This window comes from Polypterus senegalus, chromosome 18, assembly GCF_016835505.1.
Source record: "Polypterus senegalus isolate Bchr_013 chromosome 18, ASM1683550v1, whole genome shotgun sequence".
NCBI classification, from domain to species: Eukaryota; Metazoa; Chordata; class Cladistia; order Polypteriformes; family Polypteridae; genus Polypterus; species Polypterus senegalus.
The window spans coordinates 36,502,567-36,526,737 of NC_053171.1; the positions used below are offsets into that span (position 1 = coordinate 36,502,567).

General features: G+C 37.7%; 1 protein-coding gene across 5 annotated transcripts in view; it reads right to left on the reverse strand.

Moving 5' to 3' along the window:
- The window catches only part of ktn1 (kinectin 1), a 143,866-nt gene that overhangs the window by 24,085 nt on the left and 95,610 nt on the right, over nucleotides 1–24,171 (reverse strand). For 4 of the 5 annotated variants that reach the window (XM_039742025.1, XM_039742026.1, XM_039742023.1 and 1 more), the window contains 6 exons: nucleotides 22,285–22,359; nucleotides 20,986–21,060; nucleotides 16,951–17,025; nucleotides 13,856–13,899; nucleotides 10,381–10,471; nucleotides 3,958–4,044 (listed from right to left, as the gene is read on the reverse strand). In XM_039742025.1, coding sequence (XP_039597959.1) covers nucleotides 3,958–4,044; nucleotides 10,381–10,471; nucleotides 13,856–13,899; nucleotides 16,951–17,025; nucleotides 20,986–21,060; nucleotides 22,285–22,359 — 447 coding nt within the window. The remainder of the gene's footprint in view (nucleotides 1–3,957; nucleotides 4,045–10,380; nucleotides 10,472–13,855; nucleotides 13,900–16,950; nucleotides 17,026–20,985; nucleotides 21,061–22,284; nucleotides 22,360–24,171) is intronic. The other variant, XM_039742027.1, reaches the window with a different exon arrangement.

Genomic DNA, 24,171 nt, shown 5'->3' on the forward strand with positions numbered 1-24,171 from the left:
TAGCCTTTAAATTTCTATGGTGAAGAAAAATTTATGCAATGATGACTAAATTTTACTTACATTTCTACCAAATATATTTCTGTCGACTAAATAAAAATTACTTATATTTAAAATTTAAATAGAACTTGAACAGATACGATAGTTCATAATACCCGCAGCACTAAGTGCACGTAAGAGCAGGAGTCATCCGTTTTAACAAGCAGCATATTGCACTGATACGAAATAGCCTGCCCATTTCTTTATTTAGGAATTGATAGATAATTTAAGATTTTGTACAAATAATGTTTTTCATTTTTCTTCCTCGATGGATTCTGGCACTCCCAGCAACAACTGCTCGCACCCCGAGAGAGAGAGAGAGAGAGAGAGAGAGAGGATAGATATATACATACATACACACACCGTATATATAAACATCTACATGTGGAAGTGTGTGCATCTTTCTGGCCCGGAAGTGAGAGGTGGAGTCAGGGTAAGGGCTCTGCCTCCAAGGAAACAGAAAACTCGCTTAGCTGCTAATAACACAAGTGAGGCCAGCACATCAGCAAAATGCAACCTCAGAAGAATGACAAAGTCCCTTAACCACTAACATTGGCAAAACAGTCCCTTTTACTTTTCTTGCTGCCACTAACGCGCAAGCGACACGAGCACATCAGTAAAACGAATCCTCCTAGGAGAGAGATGCCCAAAGTAGTTCCTTTCAATTACCTGACATCTCTACCTTTTGATTCTTACCTGACATTTTCAATAGTTTCTAGGAACCTGGGCTTTTTACAGCACATGCTTAAACAGCTAGGGGATATTATATATATATATATATATATATATACACACATACATACATATATACATACATATATACATACACACACACAGGGTGGGCCACTTATATGGATACACCTTAATAAAATGGGAATGGTTGGTGATATTAACTTCCTGTTTATGAGACATTAGTATATGTGAGGGGGGAAACTTTTCAAGATGGGTGGTGACCATGGTGGCCATTTGAAGTCGGCCATTTTGGATCCAACTTTTGTTTTTCAATAGGAAGAGGGTCATGTGACACATTAAACTTATTGGAAATTTCACAAGAAAAACAATGGTGTGCTTGGTTTTAACGTAACTTTATTCTTTCATGAGTTATTTACAAGTTTCTCTTTGTTTACAGCCATTGACATGTCGCAGAGGTTAACACGTGAGGAGCGGATAGAAATTGTGTTGATGTCTGGTGAACACAGTAACCGGGTCATTGCAGCAGATTTCAATGCAAGACACCCTACGAGACCACCCATCTCCCATGCTACAGTTAGCAAACTGCTTGCTAAGTTTCGTGAAACTGGTTCAGTGTTGGATTTGCCAAAATGTGGACGCATGAAAACTGTCACTAATGAAGAAACATCAGTGGCTGTCCTAGCTTCATTCAGCAAGAGCCCACAGTGTAGCACTCGCCGCATGTCACTGGAGAGTGGCATTAGTCGAACATCCCTTCGCGGATATTAGCTACTCACAAATGGCACCCTTACAAACTCCAGCTACTGCAGCATCTCAACGAGGATGACCCAGATCGGTGCACTGAATTTGCAGAATGGGCAAAACAAAAATTGGAACAGGACCCTCAGTTTACGCAGAAGATTTTGTTTAGTGATGAGGCAAACTTTTATGTGAATGGTGAAGTTAACAAACAAAACCATCGCTATTGGTCTGACACTAACCCACATTGGATAGATCCCTCCAAGACTGTTGGAACAAAAAAATGGATGGTATGGTGTGGTATATGGGGTACAAAGATAGTGGGGCCATTCTTCATCAATGGAAACCTCAAGGCCACTGGATATGCGAAACTGCTACATGATGATGCGTTTCCCTCTTTATGCACTGAAGCTGGCACGTTCCCTGAGTTTTTCCAGCAAGATGGTGCACCACCACATTATGGGTGTCAGGTCCGAGAATTCCTAGATGAACAGTTTCCTAGAAAGTGGATTGGTTGTTGTGGGCCAGTTGAATGGCCCCCAAGGTCTCCCGATCTCACCCCCTTAGACTTTTATCTTTGGGGTTATCTGAAGGAAATTGTCTATGCTGTGAAGATACGAGATGTGCAGCACCTGAAACTACGGATATTGGAAGCCTATGCTAGCATTTCTCCTGTGGTGTTGCTATCAGTGTGTGAAGAGTGGGAGAAGAGGGTTGCATTGACAATCCAACACAATGGGCAGCACATTGAACACATTTTATAAGTGGTCAGAAACTTGTAAATAACTCATGAAAGAATAAAGTTACGTTAAAACCAAGCACACCATTGTTTTTCTTGTGAAATTCCCAGTAAGTTTAATGTGTCACATGACCCTCTTCCTATTGAAAAAACAAAAGTTGGATCCAAAATGGCCGACTTCCAAATGGCCACCATGGTCACCACCCATCTTGAAAAGTTTCCCCTCACATATACTAATGTGCCACAAACAGGAAGTTAATATCACCAACCATTCCCATTTTATTAAGGTGTATCCATATAAATGGCCCACCCTGTATTTTTTATATATTTATATATATATATAAAATAGATATATATATATATATATATATATATAAAATAGATATATATATATATATATATATATAAAATAGATATATATATATATATATATATATAAAATAGATATATATATATATATATATATATAAAATAGATATATATATATATATATATATAAAATAGATATATATATATATATATATATAAAATAGATATATATATATATATATATATATAAAGATATATATATATATATATATATATATATATATATATATATATATATATATATATATAAAAACACAGTTTACTGTCAAATAATGCAAAGAGTACGCAAAAAGTGTTTTGCCCTTATTTGGGCTCATCAGGCGTACACATTCTACTGCACCCCTCGCGGGGATCAAACCTCGGACGTCAGCGTCAGAAACGAAACCCCTTTATGCTGCAATAAGGGCGAAACACGTGTCGTGTACGCTTTGCATTATTTGACAGTAAACTATGTAACATTGTAAGATCTGCTTCTTGCAGCTAAGAGGGCGTGGCGGATGTTTGCCAACTGGCAGACCAACTACATGCATTACCTGGTAGGTAACACCCATACAATTAGATCGGGACTCAGACCACGGATGCTATTAATACACACACACACTCACAAGGAGGAGTCAAGATAAAGTTAGAAAATCTGATTTATTAGAAAATGGAACAAACCTTAAAAAACTTATAATGTAATTTCTCAATGTAGTCTCCACCCTTCTCAATGCACTTGCGACACCTGTCTGGAAGTGCCTGGATTCCAGCAGAATAAAAGATTTTGTCTTGTCCTTGCCACCACTGGTGCACCCGACTCGAAAATAAAGATATGTTAATTTCACTGATTTACTTCACAGTCTTGACATCTGGTATAGGTAAACTAAGTAAACTAAGCATTCTTGTAAAGTTGTTGACCAGAAAATATTAGGCATATTGACACAAGATATGAAGGTAAGTAGATGGTTTTAATCATGGAACCAATATTTTAGATGACATTTTAGTGATCCTTTTACTAGCTCTACTGAAGTTCAAACCATTAACAAAATTGTCTAATGCAATAAGCCAACCTTTTCCAGTCCACTAGGTGTAATTTCCACCCCAGTACATATCACTCAACACTCCAGCTGCCCAAAACTGTGATAATGACCATGGGTACTTTTACTGTTGATATTACCAAAATCTAAGTAGGTGAGGAAAAAAATAAAAATAAGACACTGTACAGCTTGAGAGCCAAGACTGGTTGGACATTGTCTAAAGCCAAGAAGGTGCTTGATGAAAATGGCAGGATATTGTCCAGAAATGAGTGTGAAGGAGTTTAGTAAGCATTTCAGATTCATTCAGAGGATTTTTACTTGTTTATTTTGATAATTAAAACAAAGACTAAACGATTAGGTTCGAACCTTGACTGTCTTGTTGAGTTTCCCCTGCAGCACAGACTCTGTGGATGAAAGAGCTTCCATCGCGCTCCAGTTTTTCTCACGAAGCTCCTAGTTAGTTCCAAAGAAATACTATTTCAGTTCAGCCAAAACTGAAAGTAAATGATAAAGGCCAAGTCCAAAAGAAAAGAAAAAAAAAATACAGATGGGGTAGTAGAGTTTGGGGGAAAGGAGTTAAAAAGAAAGGAGATACACAATTAAACAGCCCAGATCTAGGGTTGGTAAAGGGGCAGGGCACATCAGACCCATGTACAAATAGTTTAGAAAAACTAATGATTTAGTTAATGAGTTAGGACACATTCTCTTGCAATGCAAAAAAAAAAAAAAAAAAAAAAAAGTGTATGGCAGTGATTTATGCATATACTATTACATGCTAATTCTAACTTTTAAAAGGACCGCAGTCTCCAAAAATCTGGGAGTTCTAAAAAGCAATCATGCTTGCAGGCCTTTTAACTGGATAATACATACTGCAAACTTTCTACATTCCTGTTACTGTTCCCTCAACTATTTGTCTCTGTACTCAGGGAACCCCAAAGTCATATTTTGTATTAAAGGAAAAGAAAATCCCATCACTTATCAAACATGACCTGACTCTTATTTAACCACAGGGTAGGGAATCCTGACTGCTTGTACTCTTTTGTAATGAGAATTTGTATTGTGGTATATATTATTAAACAAAGGGAATGTCTGCTGACAGTCTTAACCTAAACAGAAATTTAAAAAAACATAGTAATCTACTGGTGGTAGATACCAATTCTTTAAATTTGGAAGTTTACTTTTTCAGTATTTAGTACATTGTGCACAAAGCCTTTAAATTGACAAGTCAATGTACATTGATTAACATATTATGGAAATATCTTCTCAAAACACCTTCAAAGCCAAGTTTTTCAACAATGAATAACAGGTGGTTAGTAATTTAGTAATCTAATATAGTGAAAAATGTTTTTTCACCCATGCTACAGCTTCTTGCTGAATAAGCATGAAGAAATTTGTTGTGAGTGTAGATATGAAAATTATATCAGTTTTTTGAACCGCTACATCATAAAGTTGATTTGTTTATACTTTCACAGGCAGTTAATTGATCAATTGAGCATCACTTCACCCAGTATAGCCTATCCTCTGACAAGCAAGGTTGGTGAACTCAAATGCAGTAAGCTTAAAAATGCAGAACATAAGGCTGATGTTTCAATTATTTCTATGTCAATATCATTAAATTCTACAATAAAGATTATCCTGCTACAAGAGAGTGGTATGTCCCAAGGGAAGAATATTTCTACAATGGAACCACTTGCAAAATCTTGAAACTTTGAGGAGCCAAAAACACCACAATGTTAATCATTCCAATTCAATACTCAAAATACCCTTACAGTCAATGGGGGAAAAATTTGACACTGCTTTTATTTTAATTTCTAACGTTACAGCAGAACATGCTGAAAGTAGCATCTGTCCCTTCATTAAGTACATGCAGGCATGTCATATCCCAAATTTAAATACACAGCTGTGGAATTTTATAGGGCAGGCTTTGAACCGGTGATCTGACTGCAGTAGATTTTCTCATTGCTAAAGCAGTGCATTTCCTCTTTATTTCCATCTTGTTTCAGAGGCTAATTTAAGTACCTATAGGTGTCTGCATGATTTTGCCCTACAATAAACTGTTACCAAATTCAGAGTTAAGTCCTGTTTTGTGTTGTTACTTCAGGGATGGATTTTGTTTCCCTATGAGTATGAACTAGACTTTAGGTACAATCATGCCATTGGTGCCAGCTCTGTAACTCAAACAACTGATCAGAAGTTTCAGAATTCCCTTATTTTTCCCCATTTTCAATTGAAATTTAAGCAATTAAAGACCAGTGAATAACACTGAAATGGCAAAAAGGAAAGTGGTAAATTATCAGAAGTTTTTAAATTACCAAAAAAAAAAAAAAAATTAGGTTACCAAACACTTAAAAATGTCATCATTTTTGGAGTACAGTAATCCCTCGCTATATCGCGCTTCGACTTTCACGGCTTCATTCTATCGCGGATTTTATATGAAAGCATAATTAGATATATAACGCATATTTTTCGCTGCTTCGCGGGTTCTGCGGACAATGGGTCTTTTTACTTCCTGTACATGCTTCCTCAGTTGGTTTGCCCAGTTGATTTCATACAAGGGACGCTATTGGCGGATGACTAAGAAGCTAACCAATCAGAGCATGCAGTTAAGTTCCTGCGTGCTGAATGCAGTGTTAACCAGGAAGTCTCGTCTCGCTCATTCAGCATCAACGTGTTTCGCTGTGTAAAGAGTTGTGCTCTTTTGTGTTTATCTTTGTGCATAGTCAAGCCCTTCATTATGGCTCCAAAATGATCTACTACTGCTTCAGGGGCCGTGCCCAAGCACATACGGAAGATGTTTAACGATTGCCGAAAAGGTAAACGTTTTGGATTTGTTGAAGGCTACGATTCTTTTTATTTAAAAAGTAGGAAAGGAATATAAGATCTACGGCCGCAGTGTCCTTTTAACCAGGGTGCACAATGAGTTGTAAGTGGATGTAATAAGGCAGTAGTCTGGATGGAATCTGCTTTAGGGATTTGGATTGAAAACTGCTAGAAGAAGAACAACGGCAGTGCTACACAATTGCCTGAAGTGGCTCCTTTGGAAGAGCTGTAATGCTCTCCTTTGTTGTGCAGTAAAATGAAACTCATTGTTATCGGACAAGTCATCGTGTCTTTGTTGGTGAGTAACCATAATTAATTTTCTACTTACAGTACTTAGTACATGTACATACGTTTAGTGTCACTGTACACACATTTACTGTATACTATTTTTCTTGCATTGTACGTATTTATTGCTGGCGGCCTGTCTATCATAATGGCTGTAACATATGTGATATCGGAGACACTCAATATCTTTAAAATAATATTTAGGTTTTACAGTATATAAACAGTGTGTTTATATACATAATTTCAATGAATCTTACCTAATATCTAAGAGAATACAAAGGGATTATGCTGTATAACTCTGAGGGGAATATTTATAAACAGTGTGGGAGAGTTTATAAGGGCTTAAAATATATAAAAATAACCATACAAACATATGGTTTCTACTTCGCGGATTTTCACTTATCGTGGGGGTCTGGAACGCAACCCCCGCGATCGAGGAGGGATTACTGTATATAAACTGGCCTTTTCAGGGAGCAAGCATTCCAGCAAGTACTACTCTATATGGCAAAAATAAATAAATAAAGAGCACTGCTACTTTAGCTTTGAATAAAAATCCTAATCAGGGTAATGTATGTGGAATTTGTATTTTCTCCCTATGTCTTACTTGGTTTTCTTTAGTTCTCTGGTTTCATCTCATACATCAAAGACATCAACTCAACAATAAAGTCACTCCTCCTTTAGCTTTATGCACGTTCCACAGCATACTATTAGTAATAACCAAGTGCTCTGGGTACATGATGACATCACCAAGACAATTTTGGGTATAATACCAAACCAACTACATTGTCACTGCGGGCATACGTAGTTTAAACAGGTTTACTTTGGTGAAACACTTGACTTTTAAGGTGGTGAGTGAAGATTATTGTATTCAAAGCATCCTTTAATTAACCATTATAAAGTCTTTGTGCCTAAAGTTAAAAATATTCAAAACATTTCTCAAAAGCAACTGTAAAATTTGTAATTTCACATAAATAGGTGAAATGTTAGAATAAATTACTTGTTAGGCAGTGATAAAATGTAATACTGTGCAACTCAAATTTGCAGCAGTCAATTTCATTATGTAATAATTCGATTGCATTCCAACACCAAACCAAGATGCACCATAGCATTAATATCTCATTAAGATGACAAGGTGTGCCATTCATTGATTTTGCTGGAAACTAAATCAGCAACTTCCAAGTTAATAAATTGCAAGGTACTGGAATATTACCTTTGGTTTCCAAAATTGGCAGCTATGTTAAATGGGTGTAAACCAAGACTAATTTAAATCCCTCAATTTGGATGATTATTACCTAAATTGGAAACAATATTTATCAATCCATTTGAAAAATTTTAACAAATACAAGAAGTTTCTGCATGTCATGACCCAATTCTTGCACAACCATGTTTGCTTTGTGCTTTTTTCACTTCTCATATTAAGAATTATATACTGGAATACGCATAAGATGGAAAAAAAAAATCAAATATTAAAAGTCATATACCACTGCAATACATGAGGGTAGAGAGCTTGGCCCTTATACACTTGGAAGTAGGATATATTTTTGGTAATCTCATCAGTATAAATGCTCTTCTGTTCAGATTTCAGATCACTCTGGCCACATTTGGATGTGCTCAGAAAATGAAAGCACAATTTCATTTACACTTGTGCCAAATTAGGTCACTATGTGCAGACAACAACCACAAAAGTGGAAGCTGATGTAAATAATCTGAAATGTGCAAAGGGAAAGTGACATTGGATCTTACTAGAAAACAAGGATTAGACACTTTTTAATGTCAAGGGGAAAAAGAAATACAGTGCATCCGGAAAGTATTCACAGCGCATCACTTTTTCCACATTTTATGTTACAGCCTTATTCTAAAATGGATTAAATTCATTTTTTTCCTCAGAGTTCTACACACAACACCCTGTAATGACAACGTGAAAAAAGTTTAATTGAGATTTTTGCAAATTTATTAAAAATAAAAAAATTGAGAAAGCACATGTACAAAAGTATTCACAGCCTTTGCCATGAAGCTCAAAATTGAGCTCAGGTGCATCCTGTTTCCCCTGATCATCCTTGAGATGTTTCTGCAGCTTAATTGGAGTCCACCTGTGGTAAATTCAGTTGATTGGACATGATTTGGAAAGGAACACACCTGTCTATATAAGGTCCTACAGTTGACAGTTCATGTCACAGCACAAACCAAGCATGAAGTCAAAGGAATTGTCTTGAGGCACAAATCTGGGGAAGGTTACAATGAGCACAGTGGCCTCCATCATCCATAAGTGGAAGAAGTTCGAAACCACCAGGACTCTTCCTAGAGCTGGCCGGCCATCTAAACTGAGCAATCGGGGGAGAAGGGCTTTAGTCAGGGAGGTGACCAAGAACCCGATGGTCACTCGGTCAGAGCTCCAAAGGTCCTCTGTGGAGAGAGGAGAACCTTCCAGAAGGACAACCATCTCTGCAGCAATCCACCAATCAGGCCTGTATGGTAGAGTGGCCAGATGGAAGCCACTCCTTAGTAAAAGGCACATGGCAGCCCACCAGGAGTTTGCCAAAAGGCACCTGAAGGACTCTCAGACCATGAGAAACAAAATTCTCTGGTCTGATGAGACAAAGATTTAACTCTTTGGTGTGAATGCCAGGCATCATGTTTGGAGGAAACCAGGCACCGCTCATCACCAGGCCAATGCCATCCCTACAGTGAAGCATGATGGTGGCAGCATCATGCGGTGGGGATGTTTTTCAGCAGCAGGAACTGGCAGACTAGTCAGGATAAAGGGAAAGATGACTGCAGCAATGTACAGAGACATCCTGGATGAAAACCTGCTCCAAAGCCCTCTTGACCTCAGACTAGGGTGACAGTTTATCTTTCAGCAGGACAATGACCCTAAGCACACAGCCAAGATATCAAACGAGTAGTTTCAGGACAACTCTGTGAATGTCCGTGAGCGGCCCAGCCAGAGCCCAGACTTGAATCCGATTGAACATCTCTGGAGAGATCATAAAATGGCTGTGCACCGACGCTTCCCATCCAACCTGATGGAGCTTGAGAGGTGCTGCAAAGAGGAATGGGCGAAACTGGCCAAGGATAGGTGTGCTGGCATCATACTCAAAAAGACTTGAGGCTGTAGTTGCTGCCAAAGGTGCATCGACAAAGTATTGAGCAAAGGCTGTGAATACTTATGTACATGTGATTTCTCAGTTTTTTTTTTGTTTTTAATAAATTTGCAAAAACCTCAAGTAAACTTTTTTCACGTTATCATTATGGGGTGTTGTGTGTAGAATTCTAAGGAAAAGAAATGAATTTAATCCATTTTGGAATAAGGCTGTAACATAACAAAATGTGGAAAAAGTGATGCGCTGTGAATACTTTCTGGATGCACTGTATGCCTGACACACGTTAATGCCGAATGTTCAGAGCCTTTCGTTACTTCTTTCAGCTTTAAATCCTTAGAAATCATGTCTCTTTCCATTCATTGGATTGACAGGGGGACAGGTGTCTAATAGCACAGGCAGAATTTATGAGTTTCATTTGTGTTAGGCTGTAATTAAAATTGTTTATTGGAAGCAGGCAATTGTTAGAATTTACTAAAAAACAACACCATCTTTACCAAATCTACTACAGAAAAAAATTACAAGTGTGCAGATCTAAGATTTCTTTCACATATATTCACTAATTTCTGTGTGTACTGTTACTTACATTGTTCTTTTTTCTGTACATTTCCACAGTGTCTCTCATGGCTGCCAGCTTATTCTCCAAATCAGTAACTTTCTCTTCTTGTTCAGCCAAGCTGAAAGACAGAAGCCCAGCCATTTTTAATGAAAACAATTTGATATGCTAAGGTATGTTTTCAATAGATTTTTGTAAAAAAATAAACTGTTTATATATGGGAGGTATTTTCTACAAAAAAAGGAAATGAAATTTTAAATTGTAAACTGAAAATGCAACGTCTCTATTGCCATTTATTTCTCAAAGTATATGTGAAAGGATGCAGAAACAATTGAAAATAAAATAACATTATGCTATTTCATTTTCCACACGAGTCACTTGTGAAATTTTTAAAAATACAATTAAAAATCACACTTTTGTTATTTCATTTTCCATATTTGTCTTGGTGTGTCAGTGTCATAATTAAAATGAAAATGCAATCCCCACTTATTTTTTCTGTATTTTTAAAATATAAAATTCTATATTTTCTACACATTTTCTTTTCCATTAAGTTTGCAGTACATAGGTAAGAAAATCTGAACAAAAACTCAAGATGGATAAAGCAATCGCAAAGTCCCTGTTTACAAATTCATTTTCATCTGATGAAGCTACAAATATGAAAAGTCAAATGCAAATAAGCACTGGTGCCACCTACTGCTCATTGCATTTTCATTTCCCATTTTCAAGTCCTCAACATGGAAAAATATTTTTATTAGCGCAGGTCGATGGATGTGGCTAAGAATTCAATATGTGACTGCCACATTTTTGGAAGGTATGAGAGCTTCTAACAGGATAAAAAGTGGTGTTCAACAAACAGTGAGAGTTAATAGAGTTGGCAGACTGTATAAAATGAAAATTTTCTATTACATAGATGCAGTTATTTTAGATAGGCTTGGGAGATGTTGAGACTTTCATCAACATGGAGGTAAACTATGTTGCATGGTGGAATTTATGAGAAGCTGTACCTCGCCTAAGCTCAGAATCAGTGGACATGGCAACCCATGAAGCACCATGTCAGACCTGGCTGAACATTACCATAGAAGTGATAAAGATGTACCTGCCCTAATGGAATAAAGGCCAAAGAAACAGCACACCTCATTGGAGTTTCTGAAAGGTCAAACAGGCAAAGAATGCAAGACTTTGGTCTCAGGTATACCTGAAAAATGCTACAGCCATCTTTTCTGTGACGGCTGGAACTCAAACCCAGAACCCATGGTAATTAAAATATATTTGCATGTTGAAAACTTGAAAATTAGAATGCAAAGTCAGTCATTTTCTAACCCGCTTGTTCCTGAAAAGGGTTGCGCAATCCAAAACTTTATGCCAAATGTGTCAGACTTGGTCGAGATGTATTGTAAGAAAGGGTAATGGACCTTGGTTGGAAACGGTAATATGTTGCCCCAGGTTGTAACTCAAAACACAGTTTTCAACAAAACGTTGCAAGATATCCGAGATTACAGCAAATCAGTCTTTTATTAAACATTCTGTACACGTGTCTTTATTGACAAAGCGTAAATGATGCATGATAGTCCTAAAGCAGTCACTTGGCCTTGTATCTTTGATTGCCGGTACAACAAATAGATCTGACCAGGCATCAACCATAGCACCAACTGTGATTATTGCTGCTCTTGTGAAAAGGGTATAAACGGAATCAACTCAGAAAGGGTTCATTCTACAATGTGAACACGACTGAATAAAACTGAGCTTAAAAAACAAAAACACTTACTTTTACAAGTACCAAAAGTTTACTCCGGCCGTTACAGACTCAAATCAAATCTATGTTTTTTATTATATAACAGTAATAATAGCAACTCACTACTCAAAACGGTAAATGCGGGGAGGGGACCTGGGCTCAAACCTGCAACCTCTTGATTAGGGGGCAGCTGTTCTTACCTCTACACCAGCCAAGCTGACAAACTTAGGTTGTGTTGATTGATATTTGGCCTCCGGTTTTTACACATTGACAACATCTAAATTGCATAATCATTCTGTAATAAAAGCACACTTGTTCTGTTATACCTTTTGTAAAAGTATTTACTTGAAATTTGGGTAGTCTTCAAACATTATATACAGTACTTCATTTCAGCATTTTGACATTACTAGAACAATAAAAAAAACCTGTTTTAGTTGTATCCAGCATTTTTTGCCTCACATTTCTTGTCATCCTACATTTACTCAGATCTTTGTAGATACGGAACACACATGAAAATATGTATTCCAAATAACTATATATTATTAACTCAATACAATTCCAGACACCTAACTCCAAGATAAAGAGACTTCAGCTCTGAGAATTTTGCGTTTCACTTGACTTCTGCTGCCTTAGTGCAGGGTGAGACAGCAGGTTGCTTACTGCCTGTGCTGATTGACACATTTGCAAAACAAAGACGCTGATAAGGAGGTGTAAAGGAATTTTAAAATGTCCGGCATTACAAATATTTTCATAGGGAGTTGTGTTAAGACTACATACAAGCAATTAGTTTATAGAAGTCTGCTTAATAATGGTTAAAAAAAGATTATAAAAAATACAATCCAATATATTAACTGATGCTGCTGTTTCAGGCATCTGTTGCGTCATACTATGGCCGCAGTCACCACTGGCTGCTTGGCCACAGTCATTGGCTGCACATAGACAGCTGATCAAAGACAGCCGCCACCATCTGCGCAAAGACAGCTGATCAAACACAACTTCCAGTTGCCACAGTGGTCAAAGTATGCAGCAACAGATTTCTGACATTAGTGCCAATGTAACACATACTGCAAGTAGTGTAATGTGGCAATGCACGTCATTGGCTGCTTCTGAAGTTACCATACCTTGCAGGACTATGCTGTGTAACAGATATGTGAATTCACATAGTGTACAGGCTCATGAAACATAAAACACAGGAATATTTGTCATAAATAAATATTTTATGCTGATTTATGTATGAAACCATTGCTTTGTGTAAGAGTTTTGTGGAAAAAATATTGAGCCTTGGGCCAAAAAGGGGGAAAAAAATTAGCCCTGAAATAATTAAATAGGTTTGCTTCAAAATGTATAAAACATATCATACTACTAAATGGAATGTTGATATCATAAAAACTTTACCCTAACGAGTTGATAGACAAATTCGGAATGTATACCTTCTGCCTGCTAAGTAAATCTGCTAAATTTTAAAGTGATGCTTGTTCCACTTTTCTGCTGCCTTCATGTAGTTTTACCTTCAAAGATTCTAGTCGTATTAATTGTCCATGTATACAACACGTGTGATAATAAACTAGTTACTAAGAACATATATAAAAAATACTTCTGAAAATTTGTACAAAGGCCATTCTAATAAGTATTAACCGTTTCATGTATGGTAAGAAAGGAATCCTAAGGATATTATGATAAGAAATTATACAGATAAAAAACAATGTTTTTGATTCTGTGAAAATTGTACACTAACTCTTATAAATATACTTAAGAATACAAATTAATACTTACGTGGCCAAAAAGTCTTCATTTGGTGCTGAAGTGTTAAGCTTACTCTGCAAAATGAAAAGGAGATAGTTAGCACCTTAGAGCACCAAAAGCTTTTTAGAAAATTAACAGAAGTGAAGATGACACTGCAAGCCAGTGGTCATAAATCAGATTTCACCTGGAGTAAAATTCTTACAGAGCAAATACTCTTTTGGACAGAATACTTATTGAGCTGGTCCAGGCAGGCCGAGAACACAAAAACACAATAATCACCTTAAAGAATTTAACAGATAAACTCCTTCATTCACTTCTGGACACTCTCATCAATTTAGCCACTGATTTATATAACACAATAATACACACTTACATAATGTTAAGTCAATTCAAACATGTCAAATTTATTTATATGCAGGATAAGGCAACATCAAGTAAATGTTGTACTAATTTCAATAAAGTATCATCATTCCAAATGAGCAAACTCAATTATGTGAATAGTTTTTTTTCCTCAAAATCCACAGTCATTATATACAATAACCTTTAATGATTAGCAATGAAGTATCATTCAAAAATGCAAGTGATCTATCAAAACGAGTTAACAAGCCAAACTGTCACAGTCAGAATGTCTTAAGAAGAAAGCTAGTGCAGAGAGTGGAACAAAAGCACATATTTATAATACCATTATTCAGAAATGCTCAGCCAACTTGTCTGATCTGCAATGAAACAGTTGTTTTCAGAGTCCATAACAGAATGAAAGTGGCAGGAAAAAGCAAGTGACAAACAGTACAGCAAGAAAATACCCACTCCATAACTCAACAAGAACTAGCAACAAGTGTTTCCTTTCAAACTACTTGGATGTAGATGTGTAGGTATAAAAAGACTGCATTATAGCCATTTACGGCAACATGCTAGTAAATAATTCATAGGTAATGTTGCCAAATGTGTGAAACAGGTATCTCAATTAGCTTTTGACAAAGAATATACAAAGATAAGTGATAGATGCTGTCAGTCAGGCTGATCATCTCTAGCCAGTGATGAATCAACAGGGTACACATACGAGGGGGGACCCAAAAATAACCGGAATTTTGTTGTTGTTAGGTTGGTACTTGTAGTACGTGGTTGGGCCGCTAGGGCGACCTAGTTACAATCCTCACAAGTCAGTCTGCCAAGTGCCATCAGTCTGGAAGGTTGTGCTTGTGATCAGTGAATTTTTTTGTAAAAGTAGTTTTGTGCAAGCGTCATTTTTTTACGATGGCCAATTATCGTGAGCAACACGCGGCAGTGAAATTTTGTTTTCTTCTTGAAAAAAGTTTTGCAGAAACTATTGTTATTGAAACGGTATGACAACCCTGAACCACCCACCCTACTCACCGGATTTAGCTCCGTGTGATTTCTTTTTGTTCCCTCTGATGAATAAAGACTTGAAAGGAAGGCGTTTTGCTGACGCCGAAGAGGTAAAACAAGAAATGACAGCGCATTAATGGGCATTACTTCAGACGAATTTAAAAAATGTTTCGAACAATGGAACAAACAGTTAGATAAGTGTATTTGTTGCCAATGGAGAGTACTTTGAAGGAGACAAATTGTAGTTTGTACAGAAAAATAAATTAAACATGTTTTAAAAATATTTCTGGTTATTTTTGGGTCCCCCTCGTACTTTGTGAAACTGCATTAATATCCATTATTTGAATAGAGGAGAATTCAGAGAGGATCAGCAGGCACATGATATGGGCTGAGGGTGTTCATGCCACTTTCGCTGTAAGTGTTGCTCTCAAGTGGTTTGCATTCCTTAACTGTAAAAGGGAACCCTCACATTCACCTCATTCTAGGTGACGACTTTAATAATAAAGTAAAAAATGTGAAGTGATTAATTATCTAATTGTAAATTATTTCCCATTTCTTGTATGCCTTGAAAACATGAATTTAGAACCTAACTTGTTTAAATTCTCTGCACATACTTGATATTATCAATTCTACAAAACCATCATATAACTGTAAAAATATGTTGAAGCTGGTTTGTGGCAGAACAAAGACGAGGAGCCTGAAATTCTGAGACAAGGGTGGTGATATTTTAGTTAAAACAGAACCACTGCAACTATGCAAGTGACACTATATTTTCCACTTTCTATACCAATCTACACTACAGTAACTACAAATACTGTACTCCATACTAAAATTTGGTATTACAAAGTCAAATGTCATTTTAATCAAATATTTAATTGTGCTATTAATACTTTCTGCTCAAACAAAATGCAATATGGTTGCATATTTGAGTTCCTTCAGCATTCACCTCCTTTAAATAAATGTATTGAAAAACTTCACGTGGTGAAGAAAGGATTGGCACACAGACAAAAGCAATGGTTAATGGCCCTTGGAAGAACCATTTATTATCTCGTTTCTGACGGGGACCTGGACTAATTCCCACTATTGACCTTGGGAGATGCCCAGCAAAGGACTTAAATCTCCTAAGGGGATTTGCCATATTCATGAGCTCTCCTCACCATGCAGTCCATCAACTCTTTCTATTCCAATCTAACCTACCACCCTGTTTAATACAGCACATTTTTGGCACACAAGAATCCAACTCACCACAGATCCTCACCTAGATGTTTTCTCGCTGGTTGAGACATTATTCATAAATGTTCATATGAAATAAACAAGGTACACATGAAATATACACAACTATTGCGAAATGAAGGTCAATTCAGTGAAGAAACAAAAATTAGACTCAAAATTCCACAAATAATCACTGATACATGAACGCTGAGAAATTACCAGAAAGGACTGCTTCAAAACTATGAAATCTGCTAATTTTATTCTGTCCTGAACAGTTAAAATACGGGAACAGAGTTGTTGAGAAGGGAACAGATAAGCACTTATTACATGCTGCACTAAATTCACATGGCACAAGTAAATGAAAGTCTATAAACACTCTTATGTCCAAAACTGTAGGATTAGCACCCCCTTTTGCCCCAATCTCACACAATCACCAGATCCTAACTTAAAATTATCTGAAAGCTTTCAGTCTCCAATAAATTGGGAGATTTGCTACAAGAAAATAAAATGCAAGACTACTGATTCACCAAGAAAGCACATACATGACCCTCCATAACATGGGATACCTGGACATGTTGTAACGTCTTGTAGTGCTCCTCTTCCAACTGCGTACGGAGTTTTAGCATCTCCTGCTGCATGGCCTGCACAGAAAAAAAGTCTGAAAATGTTAATGACTTTTCACCTTTCTTAAAAAGGTACATTTTTCTTTAGCAGAAAATATACAGTGGTGTGAAAAACTATTTGCCCCCTTCCTGATTTCTTATTCTTTTGCAAGTTTGTCACACAAAATGTTTCTGATCATCAAACACATTTAACCATTAGTCAAATATAACACAAGTAAACACAAAATGCAGTTTTTAAATGATGGTTTCTGTTATTTAGGGAGAAAAAAAATCCAAACCTACATGGCCCTGCGTGAAAAAGTAATTGCCCCTTGTTAAAAAAATAACCTAACTGTGGTATATCACACCTGAGTTCAATTTCCGTAGCCACCTCCAGGCCTGACTACTGCCACACCTGTTTCAATCAAGAAATCACTTAAATAGGAGCTGCCTGACACAGAGAAGTAGACCAAAAGCACCTCAAAAGCTAGACATCATGCCAAGATCCAAAGAAATTCAGGAACAAATGAGAACAGAAGTAATTGAGATCTATCAGTCTGGTAAAGGTTATAAAGCCATTTCTAAAGCTTTGGGACTCCAGCGAACCACAGTGAGAGCCATTATCCACAAATGGCAAAAACATGGAACAGTGGTGAACCTTCCCAGGAGTGGCCGGCCGACCAAAATTACCCCAAGAGCGCAGAGACGACTCATCCGAGAGGTCACAAAAGACCCCAGGACAACGTCTAAAGAACTGCAGGCCTCACTTGCCTCAATTAAGGTCAGTGTTCACGACTCCACCATAAGAAAGAGACTGGGCAAAAAAGACATACATGGCAGATTTCCAAGACGCAAACCACTGTTAAGCAAAAAGAACATTAGGGCTCGTCTCAATTTTGCTAAGAAACATCTCAATGGTTGCCAAGACTTTTGGGAAAATACCTTGTGGACTGATGAGACAAAAGTTGAACTTTTTGGAAGGCAAATGTCCCGTTACATCTGGCGTAAAAGGAACACAGCATTTCAGAAAAAGAACATCATACCAACAGTAAAATATGGTGGTGGTAGTGTGATGGTCTGGGGTTGTTTTGCTGCTTCAGGACCTGGAAGGCTTGCTGTGATAGATGGAACCATGAATTCTACTGCCTACCAAAAAATCCTGAAGGAGAATGTCTGGCCATCTGTTCGTCAACTCAAGCTGAAGTGATCTTGGGTGCTGCAACAGGACAATGACCCAAAACACATCAGCAAATCCACCTCTGAATGGTTGAAGAAAAACAAAATGAAGACTTTGGAGTGGCCTAGTCAAAAGTCCTAACCTGAATCCAATTGAGATGCTATGGCATGACCTTAAAAAGGTGGTTCACGCTAGAAAACCCTCAAATAAAGCTGAATTACAACAATTCTGCAAAGATGAGTGGGCCAAAATTCCTCCAGAACGCTGTAAAAGAGTCATTGCAAGTTATCGCAAACGCTTGATTGCAGTTATTGCTGCTAAGGGTGGCCCAACCAGTTATTAGGTTCAGGGGGCAATTACTTTTTCACACAGGGCCATGTAGGTTAGGATTTTTTTTTCTCCCTAAATAATAAAAACCATCATTTAAAAACTGCATTTTGGGTTTACCTGTGTTATATTTGACTAATGGTTAAATGTGTTTGATGATCAGAAACATGTTGTGTGACAAACATGCAAAAGAATAAGAAATCAGGAAGGGGGCAAATAGTTTCTCACACCACTGTACATGCAAATCAGTATTTGAAGTGAAGAAAGAAATATAGGATTAAACTGAACTGAAATGTAAAAAACCTAGTTAGGGGGAAAATAAAACTGTAATTAAAATGAATATAATCACTCCTTGTAAAATAAGATTGTATGAAAATGTGATGAAATAATAAAAATGTGAACAGAAGAGTTACACCGTTAACTAGTTTATGTGTGTTCATCTTTAAGGTCACTTTATTTCAAGATAAAATCACAAAATTAATCTACTGCATGGTCTTCAAAATCTATTATTGGCTGTCCACCAAAATATTAAGTTGCATGGACAAACATGTGACGACAAATTTTCTGCGTAAGGCATCCAGTAGCTTAATTAACAGAGCATACTGTAGTGGAGGCGACTGTGAGGGGGGCTGGTGATGAACCGCCCCTTGCCGCCCCCATTCATTCTCAATAGCAAGCCTGCTTGTACTGTTACGTACATAGCAGGAAGTTGTCTCTTATCAGTACATCAGACGTGTTGACGATTGGTGCCTTCCTGCTGTGATAGCGTGTGCAGTGCTGTGCAGAACAGCTCATCTTAACCTTTAGTCTTTACCCTTCAACAATGTCTCTAAAACACAAATCTGATGCAAGTGCTGGTGATACAATGAAGAAGAGAAAAACCATCACAATTGAAAATAAAGTAGAAATAATAAAAGGTCAGAGTGAGAGAGAGAGAGGTGAAACTCCATCATTCATTGGCAGAGCACTTGGTTACAGTCGGTCAACAATAGCATTTATTAAAATAATGTACAAATTTAACTTAAGTACAAACCTACAGTCCCTATCTCGTAAGTAACCCAGGGACTGCCGGTATATGGGTTACTTACAACAGTGTGCCTAGCCCTAATAATTGCAAAAGTCAAGAACATAATGCCACAATTCTTTAATTTAGGCATGTTACAATTCAGTTTAGGGAAGAAGGCTCTGAAATGAAATGGACAACACCAAACAAAAATAACATTATAGAGTAAATGCGCATGCTCAAGGGGAGTGGCTCCTATTTTCTTAGTTTTTGTATAAGTTTGTAGTGTACTGTAGATTCTTCCGATGCCAGACAGTACTATAGAAAATAAATAGTTCATATTGCTACAATTTATTGCAAGATGAGCACTGTCTGATTACATCCATGAAGAATTTTTTTAATTTGTGTGATGTTTCTCAAAAATTATTACCAATAGTAAATTGCTACTACATGCACAATATTCCTTTATGTGAAAATAAGTGATTCGTTCACTGATACTCCTTAATATTTTGGAAGTAGCATTCTACTAACCTTAATTGCTAAACCGCAACAAGCAAATTCAATTTTCATTTAACATTAGCAGTATGACAGAAGAATTTAAGTTTAAAAAAAACTATAGCAAAATGGTCATATTACCGGTATCCTTCCAAGTTTTGTGTACCACAAACAAAGAATAGTAGTCCACATTCAAATATATTCAGAAGAGTACAAATTTAAATATGCAAGGAAAAAAAAAATCATGAATTTGGGATGAACAGCCCTAATCTGGAACAAGTAATTTTAGATTAAAAAATTGAATGGAAGGGAGAAGAAAAGAATGCTGGTAGGGATACCAGGCCATCACACTCACAGTCATAAAACAAACTAACGTTAGACCAATAGGTAGGATTTAGGAATGTAAGAGGGACACAGAAGTAGCTGACGAAAACCACACACAAGCATGAAGAGAACTTGCAAATCATACGTTGTGTGGTCGCCCAGATCTTGAGCCCAGTCTCATGCTACCATATCATGCTATCCTGGGCCACTAAAAACAAACTGCAGTTTTGCAGCAGAAGGAGTTCACAAACAAGAGGAATAAATTCAGTCACTTGAGCTCACTTGATTTAACTAAGTAGTCCAAATAATCTTCCCCAAAAACAAAAACACAAATTAGAAATTGAGATAGAAATACAGACTAAGATTTCTCCAAACTAACACATTTTAAGAGAAGAGGGTTTATGTCTGAAAAATATTTATTCATCACAGTGGGGGAAGTAAAATGGTGGCGAATGTGTTTTAAAATAAAGTTTCTTAAACAAATGCCAAATATCCTAACTTGGGCTATTAAAAGAAAAAGGTTAACCATATAAAATGAACTTAAGTTTATAACAGATTTTATACATGCAAACAGAATTAAAAAAAAATATTTTCACCTATTGTCAAAAAAACAACATATGGGAACCACATATCACAAACAGTGATGGGCACAGTATGATACAGCATGAATTACCTCAGTCTGCTTCAACACTCTCTGCTGCTCCTCTTCTAACCGAGACTCAAGCTGCAATTTCTCCTGCCGTATAGCCTGTCCAGCAAATAAAACAAAATCACTCACTACTGAGTCATTTTATCATTTTTCTTATATAAGGAAGCTGGTACATGAATAATTGTAGTGTAAATCCTGGGTTAGATGACAGCACAAAACATAATATTCCTCTATCCCGCAGCATCACTGAGCCTTCCATCTCTGAGTTGCCTCTGAATTTACAGCAACATTTTCTTTCCAAAATATATTTTTGTGATTTCCACAACACATTCTGAATAATAACCACTGTCGTGCTGTGCACGTGTCCGCAATGATGTCATTAACAATTTAAGCCTTTATTTTAGACAGGAGGAAATACAAAATCAATACAAGTGCTGCAAATATGAATATTAAATACATTTTCAGTATACAGTAATCCCTCCTCGATTGCAGGGGTTGCGTTCCAGACCACCCCGCGATAGGTGAAAAACCGCGAAGTAGAAACCATATGTTTGTATGGTTATTTTTATATATTTTAAGCCCTTATAAACTCTCCCACACTGTTAACATTATTAGAGCCCTCTAAACATGAAATAACACCCTTTAGTCAAAAGTTTAAACAGTGCTCCATGACAAGACAGAGATGGCAGTTCTTTCTCACAATTAAAAGAATGCAAACATATCTTCTCTTCAAAGGAGCGCTGTCAGGAGCAGAGAATGTCAGAGAGAGAGAGCGCTCGCTAAGAAAAGCAAACAATCAAAAAATCAATACGTGCTTTTAAGTATGCCGAAGCACCGCGATAAAGCGGCATTTTGTAGAGGAGCGTCCGTATCCTCTAGGCAAACAGCCTCTGTGCAAACAGCCCCTCTGCTTACACCCCCTCCGTCAGGCGCCGAGAATGTCAGAGCGGGTGAGAGATAGAGAAAAGCAAACAATCAAGCACCGCGCGGGAAGCATGTCTTATATCATTGAGGAGTTTTAGTTAATATGTAATACATGCTCTAATTGGGTAGCTTCTAAGCCATCCGCCAATAGCGCCCCTTGTACGAAATCAACTGGGCAAACAAACTGAGGAAGCATGTATCATAAATTAAAAGACCCATTGTCCGCAGAAAACCACGAACCAGCGAAAAATCCGTGATATATATTTAGATACGCTTACATTTAAAATCCACGATAGAGTGAAGCCGCGAAAGCCGAAGCGCGATATAGCGAGGGATTACTGTAACCATAAAAGACAGTTGCAGGAATAAAAAGCATACACGATCCAAAAAACAAGTTACCTCAATCTGCTGCAAATCTCTTTGCTTCTCTTCTTGTAACCGAGTATCAAAATGCAATTTTTCTTCCTGTATGGTCTATCCCACAAAAAACAAACAAAAAAAATGCTGTCAATTCATCCCATACCGTATAAGATAATCGTATTGCCATCTTCTCTAAAAAAGTACAAAAGTTCCATCCATCCATTATCCAACCCGCTATATCATAACACAGGGTCATGGGTGTCTGCTGGAACCAATTCCAGCCAACACAGGGCACAAGGCAGGAACAAATCCCAGGCAGGGTGGCAGCCCACCACAGGGGGCGCGCGCACACACACACAAACGCGCACACACACACAACTTCACATACTAGGGAAAATTTAGGATCGCCAATGCACCTAACCTGCATGTCTTTGGACTGTGGGAGGAAACCGGAGCACCCGGAGGAAACCCACACAGACACGGGGAGAACATTCAAACTCCACGCAGGGAGGACCTGGAATGCGAACCAGAGACGCGAAACAAGGTCTCCTTACTGCGAGGCAGCAGCGCAACCACTATGCCACCGTGCTGACCTACAAAAGTTCCTTTAATACAAATTAGAGATTTTGTAAAATGAAACCTGGCTAACTCTCTCTGTATCTTCCCATTATCGACTGTTGCAGTTTTACAATCTAGCTGCAGTATAACAAAAGTACAGTGGAACCTCGGTTCACAAACGTTTCAGTTCACGTACAGCTCAGTTCACGACCAAAATGTTCGCCAAACTTTTGCCTCAGTTCACGACCACACACTCGGTATACGAACAAGCCAGTTTCCCTTTCGGTTTGTGCACGCCGATGATTTCTGCACATGTTGCATTGTTCTCGGTCAGACGTGCCTGCCTGCTGCTGAGAGAGGGGGGGAGGGAACTACACGTTTGTGCCTGCCTGTCGGCCTGCTGCTTATGGGGGGGTGAGGGGGTGCGTGCCTCCCTGATGCTAAGAGAGAGGGGGGAGGGTGCGTGCTTGCCTGGCTGGTTCATATGCGCCGATTACTGTGTTTAAGCAGAGCTGCTCCCTGTTCATTGTTCTCAGTCAGAGATGCGTGCTTTACCTGCGCTCTCTTTGTGCTCTACAGTATTTCGTGTGCTTTTGCATTTAACTATGGCTTCTAAGCAAGTGAAGAGTGGTGAGAAGAAAGTTTTGAAGAAAACTGAAATCGAAGTAAAGAAAGAAATTATTGAAAAGTTTGAGCGTGGCGTTCGTGTTACTGATCTTGCTGCCGAGTACAAGAAGTCAAAATCTAAGATTTCGACTATTCTAAAGCAGAAAGAATCTATTAAAGCAGCTGATGTTGCAAAAGGAGTTACAGCGTTAACCAGGCAGAGGCTTCAAGTGCTGGAAGAGGTGGAAAAACTGTTTACCAGTTTACTCATTTACCAATTTGAGAACCCTCGTGCTTTCAAACAACACAATGTAAACAAAGCCAGACTGCCAGTAATATGGAGGTCAAACACGAAGGGTTGGGTCACAAGGACTTTTGGAATGGGTGCATGAAGCTTTCGCTCCCACCAGCTAAACAGCTAAAAACCCCAGAAACCCAAGAAATCACAAGAGAAAAAACACCTGAAGGAAAACATCCCTCCATTGTGGAGCCAGACTCTCCCTCCTCTCCACCCAGTTCCTCCACCTTTTCTTGGTGGTTTTAGTATTACGGATTTTTCAAAAGTTAATTTTTCAGTTCGTAGCGTGAATTGTTGCAATGTTACTTTTCTCTTTTTTCAAATGCTCTCTTTTTTTTCCCTGTGCTTAAAGCTCATTAAAGTGTTTACATGGAGTTGTTCATAGCATGATTTTTCCTTGTGCTTAAAACTCATTTTAAAAAAAGTGTTTACAACGATCAGGCTGTACGGCTAATAGCGTGATC